The 15472-nt window shown below is 38.7% G+C and overlaps 1 protein-coding gene across 1 annotated transcript in view; it reads left to right on the top strand.

Moving 5' to 3' along the window:
* TLL2 (tolloid like 2) overlaps nt 1-15472 on the top strand; it is a 139708-nt gene that overhangs the window by 79016 nt on the left and 45220 nt on the right. Inside the window, exons 4-7 of the mRNA XM_007117899.3 lie at nt 4633-4788; nt 6869-6986; nt 12158-12336; nt 13260-13365. Of these exons, the coding sequence (XP_007117961.1) occupies nt 4633-4788; nt 6869-6986; nt 12158-12336; nt 13260-13365 (559 nt within the window). The remainder of the gene's footprint in view (nt 1-4632; nt 4789-6868; nt 6987-12157; nt 12337-13259; nt 13366-15472) is intronic.

The raw sequence follows: 15472 nt of genomic DNA, 5'->3' as shown, positions 1-15472 counted from the left end.
AAAAAAAAAAAAATGGTTCTGAAGAACCTAGGGACAGGACAGGAATAAAGATGCAGATGTAGAGAATGGACTTGAGGACACGGGGAGGGGGGAATGGTAAGCTGGGATGAAGTGAGAGAGTGGCATAGACATATATACACTACCAAATGTAAAATCGATAGCTAATGGGAAGCTACCACATAGCACAGGGAGATCAGCTCAGTGCTTTGTGACCACCTAGAGGTATGGGATAGGGATGGTGGGGGGAAACACAAGAGGGAGGAGATATGGGGATATATGTATATGTATGGCTGATTCACTTTGTTATAAAGCAGAAACTAACACACCATTTTAGAGCAATTGTACTGCAATAAAGATGTTAAAAAAACAAACAAACAGAAAACCAAAGTAGTTCTAGAAGTTTTAGACACTGTAATAAGGCAAGAAAAAGAAATTAAAGGCATACAAGTTGGAAAAGAAGAAATAAAACTGTTTTGATTTCCAAATGACATGTTTGTCTATGTAGAAGATCTCAAGGAGTCTACAACAAACAACTCCTAGAACTAATAAGTGAGTTTAAGAAGATGGCAGAATACAAGACCAAAATACAAAAAAATGCTTATATTTCTAATAATAAATGTGCAGAAACCAAAATTAAAAACACAATACCATTTATAATCACTCAAGAAAAATGAAATACTTATACACTTTAAAAAACATGTATAATATTTGTGTACTGAAAATTACACAATGCTGGTGAAAGAAATAAAGACCTACATAAATGGAGAGAAATACCATGTCCATGGATTGGAAGGAAGACTCAATATAGTAAAGATGTCAGTTCTCTCCAAATTGATCTGTAGTTTTAATGTAATTCCCATTAAAATCTCAACATTTTTTTTGTAGACATAGATAACTTACTTTAAAATTTATATGGAAAGACACAAAATTCATATGGAAACATAGCTAAAACAATGGAAAAGAAGTCTAAAATGAGAGTAATCTCTCTGCCTGATATTAAGGCTTACTACAGGCCTTCCTCAGTATCCCTGGAGGATTGGTTCCAGGACCCTTCTCGGATACCAAAATCTGTGGATGCTTAAGCACCTTATATAAAATGGCATAGTATTTACATATAAACTATGCACATCCTCCCATATACTTCAAATCATCTCCAGATTACTTTTAATACCTAATGCATTGTAAATGCTACATATTTGCTGGTGCACGGCAAATTCAAGTTTTGCTTTTTGGAACTCTCTGGAATTAAAAAATTACTTTTGATCCACAGTTGGTTGAATCTCCAATGTTAAACCCAGGGATGTGGAGGACTGACTGTATATAATTACAGTAATAAGACAGTGTTATATTACCAGAGGGATAAACACATTGATCAATGGAACATAATAGAGAACCCAGAAATAAACCCTATTACTATATGACCCAGCAGTTCCACTCTTGGGTATTTATCTCAGAGAAATAAAAATCTTCACAAAAACACCTGTTAATGAATATTCATAGCAGGTTTGTTTGTAAGAGCTGGAAACAACCCAGATGTCCTTCAACAGGTGAATGGTTAAACAAACTGTGTACTACTCAACAATAAAAAGAAACTATTGATACATGCAACAACTTGAATGAATCTCCAGGGAATTGCACTGAGTGAGAAAAGCCAATTCCCAAAAGTTATATATTGTAGGATTCCATTTAAATAATATTCTTCAAATGAAAACATTTTTGCAATGGAGAACAGATTAGTGGTTGAGAGTTTAGGGATGGGCTGGGAGGGAAGGGAAGGGAGGTGGATGTGATTTTAAAATGACAATATGAGGGATCCTTATGGTGATGGAACTATTCAGTATCTTGAATGTGGTGGTAGATACACAAACCTATACATGTGATAAAATTTTGTAGAACTAGACACACACACACACACACACAAGTATACATAATGGTGGGGAAATCTGAATGAGATCAGTAGATGTCCATATCCCAGTTGTGATACTGTACTATAGTTTCATAAAATATTTCTATTGGGGGAAACAGAGTAAAGGGTATACAAAATCTCTCAGTATTATTTCTTGCAACTTCATGTGGATCTACAATTATTTTTAAAAATTTTCAATTTACAAAAACTATTTCATATACTGTAAAAAAGTAATATTGAACCTCAACATTATGACCATTGCAAAACGTTTTATTGTTTGTTGTGGGAAATGTATCGCTCACAGAATAACACCTATTGAATGACTCATTTAAAACAAAAAACATAATTACACAAAAAGACTGAAAATATGTAGATGCAGAAAAGTTATCTGAGGCAAACACTAATCAAAATAAAACTGGATAGCAATATTAATATCAGTCAAAATAATCTTTATTATGGATGAACATTATTACAGATAAAGAGGGTATTTAATGATGAAAGAAGCAATTTAGCTGGAACATTTAACAATCCTTAACTTGTCTTATTTAACCAACATAGCCTTGAACAATATGGAGGAAAAATTAAAAATAAAGGAGAAGATGACGGTTCACAAGCTTAGTTCTCAAGGTTGTTTAAAACACTTTTCTCGGTAGCAGATACACTAGGAGCCAAAAACATTTGTAAGTAGAATATTTGAACAACATATGTAGCACCCTTCAACCATCAATTTTGGAAACTGATGCACATTATTTCAAGGTTATAAGGAATATTTATAAAAACAATCACGTAGTGGGCTACAAAGCAAGGCTCAAAACACCAAAGAATTGATACCTTGGAGCATGGGCCACCATCCATGGCCAGAAGGCCAAATCCAGCCTGCCATCTGTTTTTGCAAATAAAATGTTATTGGAACACAGCCATACCCATTCATTTACACAGTGTCTACAGCTGCTTTCACACTATAATAGCAGAGTTGGGTAGTTGCAACAGAGAATATATTAACCACAAAACTTAAAATATTTACTATCTGGCTTTTTACAGAAAAAGTTTGCTGACCTGTGCCTTGGAGAATAGGTCCTTGGAACACAAAGCAATGTTAGACATCAATAACACACACAGAGAGACAAATGTTTAGAAATTAAAAATCATACCTCTAAATAATCCAAGGATCAAAGAAGAAAGTCCAAATTGAACTTACAGAATATATCAAAGTCTAACATTGAAATGTACATGTCAAAAGATGGGATGCAGGCAAAGAGGAACTCAGAGAAATTTTAGTGTTAAAATGGTAATATTAGAATGTAAGAAAGATTGAAAATTAATGTGCCAAACATTCAACTCAAGAAGCTAGGGCTTCCCTGGTGGCGCAGTGGTTGCGCGTCCGCCTGCCGATGCAGGGGAACCGGGTTCGTGCCCCGGTCTGGGAAGATCCCACATGCCGCGGAGCGGCTGGGCCCGTGAGCCATGGCCGCTGAGCCTGCACGTCCGGAGCCTGTGCTCCGCAACGGGAGAGGCCACAGCAGAGGGAGGCCCGCATACCACAAAAAAAAAAAAAAAAAAAGAAGCTAGAAGAGGATGGCCGATTGATTTGTTACAAAGGTGCCAAGACAATTCCATGGGGAAAAACTAGTCTTTTCATCAAATGGTGCTAGTACAACTGGATATTGCATACAAAAGAATGAAATTAGACCCCTACCTCACACCATATACAAAAATTAACTCAAAATGATTGAAGAGCTAAACACAAGAACTAAAACTATAGAACTAAACATAAATATAAATCATTATGAGTTTGGATTAAGCTGTACAGGTACACCTCAGAAATATTGTAGGTTTGGTTCCAGACTACTGCAATAAAATGAATATGGCAATAAAGTGAGTTGCACAAATTTTTTGGTTTCCCACTGCATATAAAAGTTATGTTTACAATACACTGTAGTTTATTAAGTGTGCAAAAGCATTATGTCTGAAAAAACAATGTACATACCTTAATTAAAAAATACTGCTAAAAAATGTTAACCATCACCTGACAATTCAGGGTTGCCACAAACCTTCAATTTGTAAAAAACACACAATAAAGTGAAGCACAATTAAACAAGGTATGCCTGTAATTTATTATATATGATACAAAAAGCAACAAAAGAAAAAATGCATAGATTGGACTTCATCGAAATTAAAAACTTTTGTGCTTCAAAGGACAGTATCATAAAAATGAAAAGACAATCTATAGAATAGAAGAAAATATTTGCAGATCATATATCTGATAAGGGTCTGGTATCCAGAATATATAAAGAATAATTATAACACAACAATAAAAAGACAACACAATTAAGAAATGGACAAAAGATTTGAATAGACATTTCTCCAAAGAAGATATACGAATAACTAATAAGCACACGTTGAGAAATTCAACATGATTAGTCATTAGGGAAATGTAAATCAGAACCACAATGAGATGCCACCCACTTCACACCCATTAGGATGGGTATAATCAAAAAGATTGATGATAACAAGTGTTGATGAGGATGTGGAGACACTGGAACCCTGATGCTTTGCTGGTGGGAATGTAAAATGATGCAGCTCCTTTGGAAAACAGTCTGATAGTCCTCGAAAAGGTTAAACATAGAATTACTATATGCCCCAACAATTCCACTCTTTGGCAAATACCCAAGAGAACTGAAAATATATGTCCACACAAAGTAAATGGCATCATGACTCTCTTGCAGATGGCAAGGAGAATGCTATGCTTCCACAGAGCCCTGGGACCTTGCATGCTGGAGCTGAGACCTTCTCTCCCCGGGTCCGAAGAGCTACAACCTCAAGGACAGAGAGGATATGGCCAGGAGGGGTCATCCCCTATGTCATCGGAGGGAACTTCACCGGTCAGTAGCTCCAAATGAGGCCTGGTTTGGGGCTGGGTGCTTTGTCTTCCTGGGTGGGCAAAGTCCTCCCAGGAAAGACTTAGGTGGGATGGAACAGACCCCAGAGCCATAGCAGTCCCCCTGCTGAAGCTCCCTCTTGCCCACAGGGTCTAGTGCAATCGGCCTGAGGAAACTGTAGTCTCTGTTGGTGCTATATCCTCAAAAGTGGTCACCTGGTCCCTGAGGCTTCATGAAGGGGGTGACCGTATGACCCTGGTGGAGTCCCCGCCCTACTTCCTGACAGCATCCATGCCCTTGGTTCCATTGCACTCCCATTGCATTAACCCAGGGCCACCAGTGCCAGATCCTTAATTAGGTGCTGGTGATAAAAATATGACTAAGATGTCATCCTGCTCTCAAGGGGCCCTCAGTCCTAATAAGAGAGAGAGAGATGTGTTCCTAAAGAATTAAAATGTGGGAACTGTCATCAGCTACTAACTTTTGTTCATTGGTGTCTTAACCATGTTCTTTCAGATCTGGCGTGCTTTTCTGGCCAAAGATTTACATAATCTTCTTCCAAATTAACTAATTTTATATAGAGAACTTTGTTTACACAGAGATATTTGTTATTAGTAGGATTGCCATTTTGGTGAGTAATTGCTCTATAAACAATTTTAACTAAAAGTGTCAAGATGTCACTTGACACTTGGATGGCTAAGTTACTCTTTCTTCTATAAGTATGTTTTTGGGGGACATTATGACACCACACCCGCATCTTCTACACTATGATGGGAGCCTCCCAATGGTTCGTTGGTTTGTTTTTTGCAACAAAGTCTTTCTAGAATTCAGACCCAATCCCCAACCATCCTGTGTACTTCCCAAACAACTATTTTTCTAGATCCTTCTCATTGCTTCTAGCAAAATAAAAATACAGTAGTATTATTTATTTCAGATTGATAGATTTTGAAAAGAATACTTATTGACTAGATGCAACTATCAGCCTAGAGTTTACAACTACTTTATTCTTGCTCCCAAATTACTTATTGCTTTTCCAATTTCTAATCAGGGGAATATGAAGAAGGGTTCAGAGGAAGTATGAAATTCATCTGTTTTCAAAGGACTTGCAGAAAATTAGGCTCAAATATCCCCCAGCAAGACTAAGTGAGAGAGTGGCATGGACATATATACACTACCAAATGTAAAATAGATAGCTAGTGGGAAGCAGCCGCATAGCACAGGGAGATCAGCTCGGTGCTTTGTGTCCACCTAGAGGGGTGGGATAGGGAGGAGATATGGGGATATATGTATATGTATAGCTGATTCACTTTGTTATACAGCAGAAACTAACACACCATTGTAAAGCAATATACTCCAATAAAGATGTTAAAAAAAAAAGAATGATACAACAGGATTATTATATTTGAAAAAAAAGGATCCGCCAGCAAACACTGAACCCCAATGCAAAAGTAGCATGAATGTACATGCAAATAGAATTTATAGAGCATATGGGAATACCCTCCTATAGGTATAAAATAGAATGAAGGGGTGGAATGCAGTGCTGGTGATTTACTTCAAGAGCCTAAAATTGCCAAATTGAATAACCTGAGTAACATTTTTTTATATTTAGAAAAATACTTTCAATACAAAGGAAAAGTTGGGAAGCTGGGGACATTTTGAAAAATCTTTTTTTTTTTTTTGCGGTACACAGGCCTCTCACTGCTGTGGCCTCTCCCGTTGCGGGGCACAGGCTCCGGACGTGCAGGCTCAGCGGCCATGGCTCACGGGCCCAGCCGCTCCGCGGCATGTGGGATCTTCCCGGACTGGGGCACGAACCCGCGTCCCCTGCACCGGCAGGCGGACTCTCAACCTATGCGCCACCAGGGAAGCCCTGAAAAATCTATTTTTACCCTCTCTCCCAATTGACAAACTCTTACTCTCTAGGTTTTGGTAATTCAGGAAAGTTATATTGTATTCTTAGCTAGGGAAATCCTTAGTCCTAGTTCATTTTTATTCTGGGGCACCCAAATGAGCTTTTTTTGATCATTAGAACATGCTTTGTTGTCAGCCAGCATCTAAGGAAGGTATGGACCTGTCATTTCAGGAAGCCAGAGAGCCATTTTTAAGCAGGCCATGAGACACTGGGAAAAGCACACCTGTGTGACCTTCATAGAGAGGACGGATGAAGAAAGCTTTATTGTGTTCAGTTACAGAACCTGTGGGTAAGTGAAAGCAAGTTCACCTCACTGGAATCTGAGGCAGACAAGTCAGATGGCTCATGAGTCTTGAATTTTCTCTCTAAAACAAAGTGTTTCCAATATGCTGTAATATATAGAAGCCCAGCATTTGTCAGAAACTCTTCTTGCCCTCAATGAACTCACAATCCAGGGACAAAGTAGGTAGGTCAAGAGGAAGACTCCAGAATGACAAGGTGTCTGTATCTCCTGTCATGGGAACAGTTGAAGGAATTGGGAGTGTTTCATACAAAGTGGTTCTGAACCACCTTGGGGCCAGTGATTCCACTGAGAATCTGATGAAGCTATGGGCTCCCTCATTATGGATGTACATATATGCAAAATTCTGCATGTAATTTTGTGGGCTCCATGGGCTTACAGACTTCCTCCAGAAAACATAACAAATAATAAGATGCCTGGATTATGACTATCTGTTATGCCAATAAATGTAAGTATGATATACTCTCCTATTGAAAGGAAAAGTTTCCCATATTAGTTCAAAAACTTAAACCCAGCTACATGCTGTATCCATGAGATGACTACTGAATAAAATGATCCAGAAAGGTTTAAAAGTAAAAGGTAAGAAGGCATACAGGCAAATACCAACAAAAATAAAGCTGGGATCACAATTCTAGTTGTAGACAGGCTTTTTTGTTGTTGTTTTTTTTAAGTCAGAAAGTACTAAAAAAAAAAAAGGTGAGACACTTTATAATGAGAAAGAATTCAAACTACGGTGAGAATATAACAGTCATAAATCTTTATGCACCAAATAGCATAGCATTAAGAGTCATAAAACAAGCCCCAGGGGTTTCAAGGGTAAATTGACAGAAACACCAGCAGCAGAAGACTTTATTTCATGTCTGTCAACCCAAGTAGATCAATGTCAAGTTGACCAAAAAATAAGTAGAGATTTGTAGAGGACTGGAAAAATATAATTAGTAGAGTTGATCCTATGGGTCTATCAGATTCTATAACCTGATAACACATTTTTTTAATGCCTACTGAATGTTTATAGACATTGTCCATCTGTTAAGTATTAAGGACACCTCAATGAATTCTAAAAAGCAGAGATAACATTAAAATATTCTCTGAGTGCAAAGCAGTGAAATTGGACATAATAACATAATAACAACAAAAGATAGAATAAATACTCCTGCATTACCTGGTAAGTTAAAAGTTCCCTTTTTTACAACTCTTAGGTCATAAAGAAATCAGGATTAAAATGATAAGAAGTCTAGATAATGAAAGCCCTACAATTCAAAACTGAAGAGATCTGGGTTAAGCTATGTCCATAAGAAAACCCACAGCCTCAGATATCCACATCACTAAGAATGATAATGAAATATTCAATTCAAAGACATTAGCAAAATAAATAAATACATAAAACCCACCACCACAACAAAAAAAACCTAATGAGAGCACAAGAAAATGGACAAGGTAACACATTATAGGACTGATAAATTGAAGAGTAAATTCTTTGAATAAACAAACAAACTGTAGACAAACTACTTACTCGTTAGTCTAAGACAAAAAAGTGACAATGCAGAAATATACAAAATCAGACATGCAAAGAGGGAAATAACCACAGATTCAGCAGAATCATAAAAGAGTACTTTATAAAACTCTAAGGCAAGAAATGTGGAAATCTGGATAATGTGAATGACTTCAAGGTAAATATAAAGGGCTGGCACAGGCCAGTAACTTTGAAAGAAATCGGAAAATTGACAGAAAAACTTTCTCCCCCACACCTCCAATCTAGAGTTTCACAGATGAATTCTTTCAAAACTTCAAGAAACAGATTATTCTGGTACTATTTAAGTTTTTTAGAGCATAAAAGAACACTTTCTTCCAATTTACTTTTAATGAAGTATCATGGCATTGCTACCCCCTAATGAAAAAGATGGCACCAAGAAAGAAAATTATAGACTCATCTAACTTATGAACAGCCATGAAAAATCCTAACTGAAATGTTGGCACATAGAACACAGCAGTTAAAGAATAGAAGACTAGGCTGCCAAGAAGGTTTATCTAAGGAATACTAGACTAGTTAACATTAGGAAATCTGTTTGCATGATTCAACATATTGATAGATCAAAGGAGATAAGCCATATTCATGTCTCAATAGATGCTAAAAAGGCATCTGCACATTTTGACATGCCTTTGTTGTTTTAAAAAAGTAGTCAAAGTAGTACAAGAAGAGATGTCAAGGATAGATCCTTGACTTACACACACACACACACGCACACACAAATATATATATATATATATATATATATATATGCCCAAAGCACATTTCATGTTTATCAGAGATAATTCTAGAAGCATTTCTGTTAGAGTCAGGAACAAGTCAAAGATATTCATGATCACCACTATTATTTAACATTTTTTTCTGGAAATAATAGCTAATGTAATTTGACAAGAGAAGGAGATAAACACAATGAATATTGGCAGGAACAAGCCAGTGTTTATATTGTTTGAAGTTACTGTAATGTGTGCCTAAAATACTCAGAAAATCAATTGAAGAACTATCAGAAACAAAAGGAGACTATTAAAGTGACTGATTACAAAATTAATAAACAGAAAATTAATTACTTTTCATTTAATGAAATAGTTTGATTACTTTCATAATGGAGAAAATCACAACTTTAATAGAAACATAGTAGATAATACATCTAAGAATAAACTTAACAAAAATGCAAACATATGCCAAACCTATAGAAAGAAAATGCCCAAACTCTAAAGAAATTTAAAAAAGAAGAAAAAATGAAAATGCATACCATTTCCTGATATGGAAATGCCCAACATAGTAAAGATGTCAGGACTTCCTAAAATAACCTATAAATTCATGCCATTCTGATATATATGTATATGTGGGTATGTGTATACATGTATTTTAAGAACTTGAACAAATGGTATTAGAATTTTTCATGTAGAAATAACTGAGAGAGAGAGAGAGAGAGAGAGAGAGAGAGAGAGAGAGAAACCAAACAATAGTGACAGGGACAGAGATAGGGGAGTGTTTGGTGTTCTATCCCAACATATAGGATATTAAAATGCAAATGAAGATAATAACAATTAAAACCATTTGGAACTCAATAAAAAATAGATATATGGGACAAAGGAGTTTAAAATGAATATGTTTATACACAAATTTAGGTAGCATTTTAAATGAGTGAGCGAAAGATGGATTAGTCAATTGGGATATTTGAACATTGGGATAATTAAATAGCTCATTGTGAAAAAAATAAAGCTGGAATCCTACCTCACTTCTTTTTTTAAAAAATTTATTTATTTTTAAATTTATTTATTTTTGGCTGCGTTGGGTCTTCGTTGCTGCACGCGGGCTTTCTCTAGTTGCGGCAAGCGGGGGCTACTCTTCGTTGTGGTGCACAGGCTTCTCATTGCAGTGGCTTCTCTTGTTGTGGAGCATGGGCTCTAGGTGTGCAGGCTTCAGTAGTTGTGGCACGCAGGCTCAGTAGTTGTGGCTCGAGGTCTCTAGAGCGCAGGCTCAGTAGTTGTGGCGCACAGGCTTAGTTGCTCCACGGCATGTGGGAGCTTCCTGGACCAAGGCTCGAACCCGTGTCCCCTGCATTGGCAGGCAGACTCTTAACCACTGTGCCACCAGGGAAGCCCTACCTCACTTCTTATACCAAAAATTATTCTAGCTGGATCAAAGATATAAACATTTTGAAAAGAAAAAGAAAGAAAAGAAAAAGAAACAAAAACTTGAAAAGTATTAGAAGGAAGCAAGAGTGGATTTTACTTATAATCTTGGAATGCAGATGGCCTTTCTAAACAGAACATAAGAAAATAAAGACATTACATTAAAATTTAAAAATTTTATATGACAAAAACAATACAAAAAACAAGGTCAAATAAGAAATAGCAAAGCAAGAAAAATATTTGTAACACGTCTGATAGTCAAAGACTTGATCCCATAATGTACAAAGCGTTCTTACAAATCAGTAATAAAAAGATGAACAACCCCCCCAAAATTGGGGGAAGATGTGATCTCACAGTTCACAAGAAAAATATATAAATGTCACATAAAACATGAAAAACTATCCAACCTCAGTACAGTGAAATACCACTTTTCACCTATCAAATTGACAAAGAGTTTGGCAAAACCAGTGCTGGCCCACTTGTGGGGAAACAGGGCTTTTTAATATACTATTAGTGGGCATATAAAGAGACACAACATTTTGGGATTGCAATTTAATAGTATCTATCAAAATATCAAACGCACATACTCTTTTTTCCATTAATTCCACTGCTAGGAATTTACCCTACCACAAACAAGAAAGACCCTAATGGTTTCTTTGTTTTGCATTTTGCTGTTTGTTTTGTCTCCCTCTCCCCTGAGGCTTTGTTTAAATAGCAAAAACTGGAGTCAGCCTAAATGTACATTAATAGGAGACTGATTAAATAAATTTTAATACTATGTTGCTTTGAAAAAAAGTAGATAAGTCTACATGTGCTGTTATAAGAAGATCTATAAATTAAGGAGGAAAAACGGCAAGATGAAGGACAATGTACATGGTGTATTTTGTAATTAAAAGAATATATGTACATAGATGTATTACACATTTTGGAATAGCATTCAAGAAACTTAACAGTGGTTATCTTTGGAGCCTTAATACTTAAATCTTTTGTAACGTGGGCATGTATTTTTTAAACGTTTTATAGAAGTTATTTGAGTGGTGGGATTATGGGCCATTTTCATTTATTTTTTATACTTTTCTATATTAGGAATAATAAATATATATTTTAAAAAATAACTGTGCCCAGAAGGGGAGTCATCTCTAAGGCTCCTCTGGTAATAGTATCAAGACTCATGCTTTACAGAAACCATTGTCTCCTCCTTGTCATCAGAGATGGTCCCGCGGAGATTCGGGGGTGGGGGAAGTTAGGTGCCTTTTTCCTGGAAGAGAGGCCATATCTTTCTTCAGATTCTCGAGGGGATCCATGACCACCATAAAGGTCAAGAACCATTTTTGGAGGGAATTTCTGCGTTGAGAGGGAAGTTAGACAATGAGATCATTTTCAGCTCTCAAGTCTGCGTTTCTTTTAGACACATACACACACACCCCCAAAGGGAGGGGTGTTAGACTCTTGCTATTCCCTGATCTGCTGACCTGGGTATTTCTGCAACTGTCCAGCTGTTGTTCCTATGTTGGGCGCCGAGGTGGAGGCCCGCAGGCCATATCCATTGGGAAAAACTGTGACAAGTTTGGAATTGTGGCACACGAGCTGGGCCACGTGGTCGGGTTCTGGCATGAACACACCCGGCCAGACAGAGACCAGCACGTCACCATCATCAGAGAGAACATCCAGCCAGGTAAGGAGTCTGTATGGAGCCTGGAAGACACCTCTCAGGCAGGTGGCATCTATGGGGTCAGGAAGGAGTAAAGAGAGGGGTGGCAGGGAGCAGACAACACTCGTTTATAAGTATGGAGGCCTTTGTCACCAGCACTGTCCATCAGTGGCCCTTCCTGGGAGGTCATCTGCCAGAGCTTGTAGGAGAGAGCAGAAGTGAAATAACTTTCCACGTTGTAAAGGACAATGAAATCCAATTCCATTTCCTAGCAGGAACAGAATCTACCAGAACACTGTTGCAGCATCAAAGCTGATAAGCCAGAAAAAGAGTTATCCGGTTGCTTTTCTAAGACTCATTTTTGCTGATGTAGGCAACATATTTTTGAAACTGAAATATAATTAAGATACAGTACACGTAAAAACAGTATTCCTGCCTATCCCAAGGCAGATAGTGTCTAGATTTCTTAAAAATACCTTCTCCTGTGAAACAGTTTTATACATAAATTCATATTGAACATGAAAGTAGCTGGTTGAATAATATAGTTGCCTTAAAAATGCTTTCGAGAGCCTGAATTGTGAACGTGGGGTTGAAGTTAACTCTTGGATTTGTTTTCTTTTGTTCCGTCAATAGCAAGATTAGAGATTTTAAAACAAATTTTTTTTGAGCAATCCGACTGATAATTAACCTGTCTACTAACTGAGTTTAGGAGTTTTGAGTGGCATTTTGGGAGGGGTGTTGTGTGGTGGGGTGTGACCACATAGTGCTGTTCTGTTTCAAATTTCCAATCTGTTAAAAACAACAAGAACCACCACCAAACCTGTCATTTGTCTGATTGGGATAACAGAGCTCTCGGAAGTTGCTATGGGCCCTCCTTCTCCCTCCTGTGCCTCCTTTCAGGTGCCTGCCTTGGTTTTCAAAGGCCTTAACAGAGTGTTGTGTCACAGGTCAGGAGTATAATTTCTTAAAAATGGAAGCTGGGGAAGTGAGCTCTCTGGGAGAGATGTACGACTTTGACAGCATCATGCACTACGCCCGGAACACCTTCTCAAGGTCGGAATCTATGGTTATGCCTCGTCTGTGTTGTACTGTGCCTGCCGCAGGCTTGGGTCGGATTCCTGGAGGTCTGCGGAGAGTGGGTCTCTGCATGTCCCTAGCACAGTTGGCGTGTCTGTCCTTGAAATACAGTGGCCTCTGGGCTGCAGTGAAATATAATCTAATGAGGTTCCCGCTAATAAGATTGAATCCCATTGTGAAGCTGGTGTTTCCTCATGCCCTCATGTCGCAAGCAGCAAACTGGAAAAGGGAAATTATCAAGAGGTTAGCTGGGATAATAACTTAGAGGGTCTGTGTACAATTTCCAGTGTGGGGGGGGTTATCTTCTAAAGTACGTCCTTGATGTAAGCATGGTGATGCTAACCAGTTCTCTTAGAAGCAGTGTGGTTTATTGGAACCTGGACTGTGTCAGAGCTGGGAGGGTGGTAAATCATGGGTTCATTTTAGAAGAAAATGAGGCTCCGGCCAGCTGGTGGGCACACGCAGGTGGCTGGGATTGGAGTGAGAACAAAACTCCAGGTCTCCTGCCTGCTGGCCACTCATGATGGTAGCTGTTTTCCTCAAGCGTGGTCACACCAGTTATTTACAGCTGGCATCAGCAGGGTCTCTTCTGATGAGTTCGTGCTGTGCTGGACCCAGTGTTAAGTATTTTCTGTATTGCCCTTGCTTCTGGATCATATAAGTGTTTTGTATATAGAAGTTCTCCCCCGCTAGTCCCAGTTTTGTAGGTCTTTCCACTCTTGACTTAAAGGAGACACAGTGCGAGTATTCTCTCTTGGCATTTTTCCCTCAGTCTCTTCTTAGAGCCAGCTTGTTTGCTCTTTATTTATTTAATCATTAAAAAAGATTTGAGGTGATTCCCAATATATACAAGGAAAAAAACTAGGTGAGAAGACTTGGGGGGAGGGGGAGGGAAATATAAGGGTAGATGGCCAAGTTGAAACTTGGCATCAATTTGGTATTCAGAATATATGCCATAAAGTCATGTACCCTTTGTTGGGGTTGGCAGAAAACCCTGCCCTGTGCTTCCTAGCAAGTCATAGCAAAGAGGGAAACAATCCATTTCATGAGTCTCTGTGTCCATAAAGATCAAAGGAAACCATTAGGTCAGGAGACATAGTGCTCTTGGGAGTGGAAGGAAAACTTTTTACCCAGGCTGCTTGGCTCTTGGGTACGGCTGCTGAAAGCATCCTGTTGATGAGGTCGTAGAACCGTGGGAGACATCCTCCCACCCTCAGCATCCCACGTTCCACGGGGGCACTGTGCTCTGGCCGCACAGCTGAGTTAGGTAGGATGGCCATCCTGCACCCAGGCAGGGGCTCTCCAGAACTCTAATGGGAGGAGTTTGGCCAAAGTCAGCATCTTTGAACAACTGGCATGGGAGTGACCTACCCTGTTTTCTTTACTCTCCTCCTAGCTCTTTATCAGAAGGCACAGAAGGCAACGTGATGTGGTGACGAGACCACTGAACTGAGAGTCAAAGGCTGGATTCTAGCCCTCGTTCTCCCATGTACCTTGCTGTTGAAGGAGGTCCAGACAGTAATTAGGGGCAGCTGTGTGTAGGGTCAAATCGCCACCTCCCTGGGCCTCAGTTCCCTCATGAGAGAGTTGGACCAGATGTTCCCTGAGCCCCTTCCAGCTCGAACATTTCAGGTTGTAATTTCTTAACCAGAATGGGTGAGGGGTTGACGGATATGATCACACTCATTGCCATATTGGAAATCCGAGGCTTCCTCTTCCACGCTGGGAAACTGAGACTTTGAGGGACCTACCCTGGGGGTGTGAGAGTCAGGATAAATGGCCCCTCTGCAGATGTCAGAAGTGGGATGCTTGGGTGTGGAGGTGGGACTGATTCAGATTGGGGAAATGGTTTAGGGAATAGCCAGCTCGCATTGCATCAGCCCCAGGGGTTGCAGGCGGCTAAGTAGAGCCAAAGTATTGATTTTTTCAGAGAATCAAGGTCAAGTTGGTCCAGGTGAGAAGCTTGTACCTTGGGTCTTGTTTTTATAGCTGTCCAAACTCTTCATATTGCTTTATACCTTATCTATCAATTATTCTTATAAATTTATTCATTAATGTTTATCTGTTGCATTCTCCTCTCCCT

This window comes from Physeter macrocephalus, chromosome 20 (genome assembly GCF_002837175.3).
Source record: "Physeter macrocephalus isolate SW-GA chromosome 20, ASM283717v5, whole genome shotgun sequence".
Taxonomy (NCBI): Eukaryota; Metazoa; Chordata; class Mammalia; order Artiodactyla; family Physeteridae; genus Physeter; species Physeter macrocephalus.
This window is presented reverse-complemented; position numbering and strand designations above follow the sequence as displayed.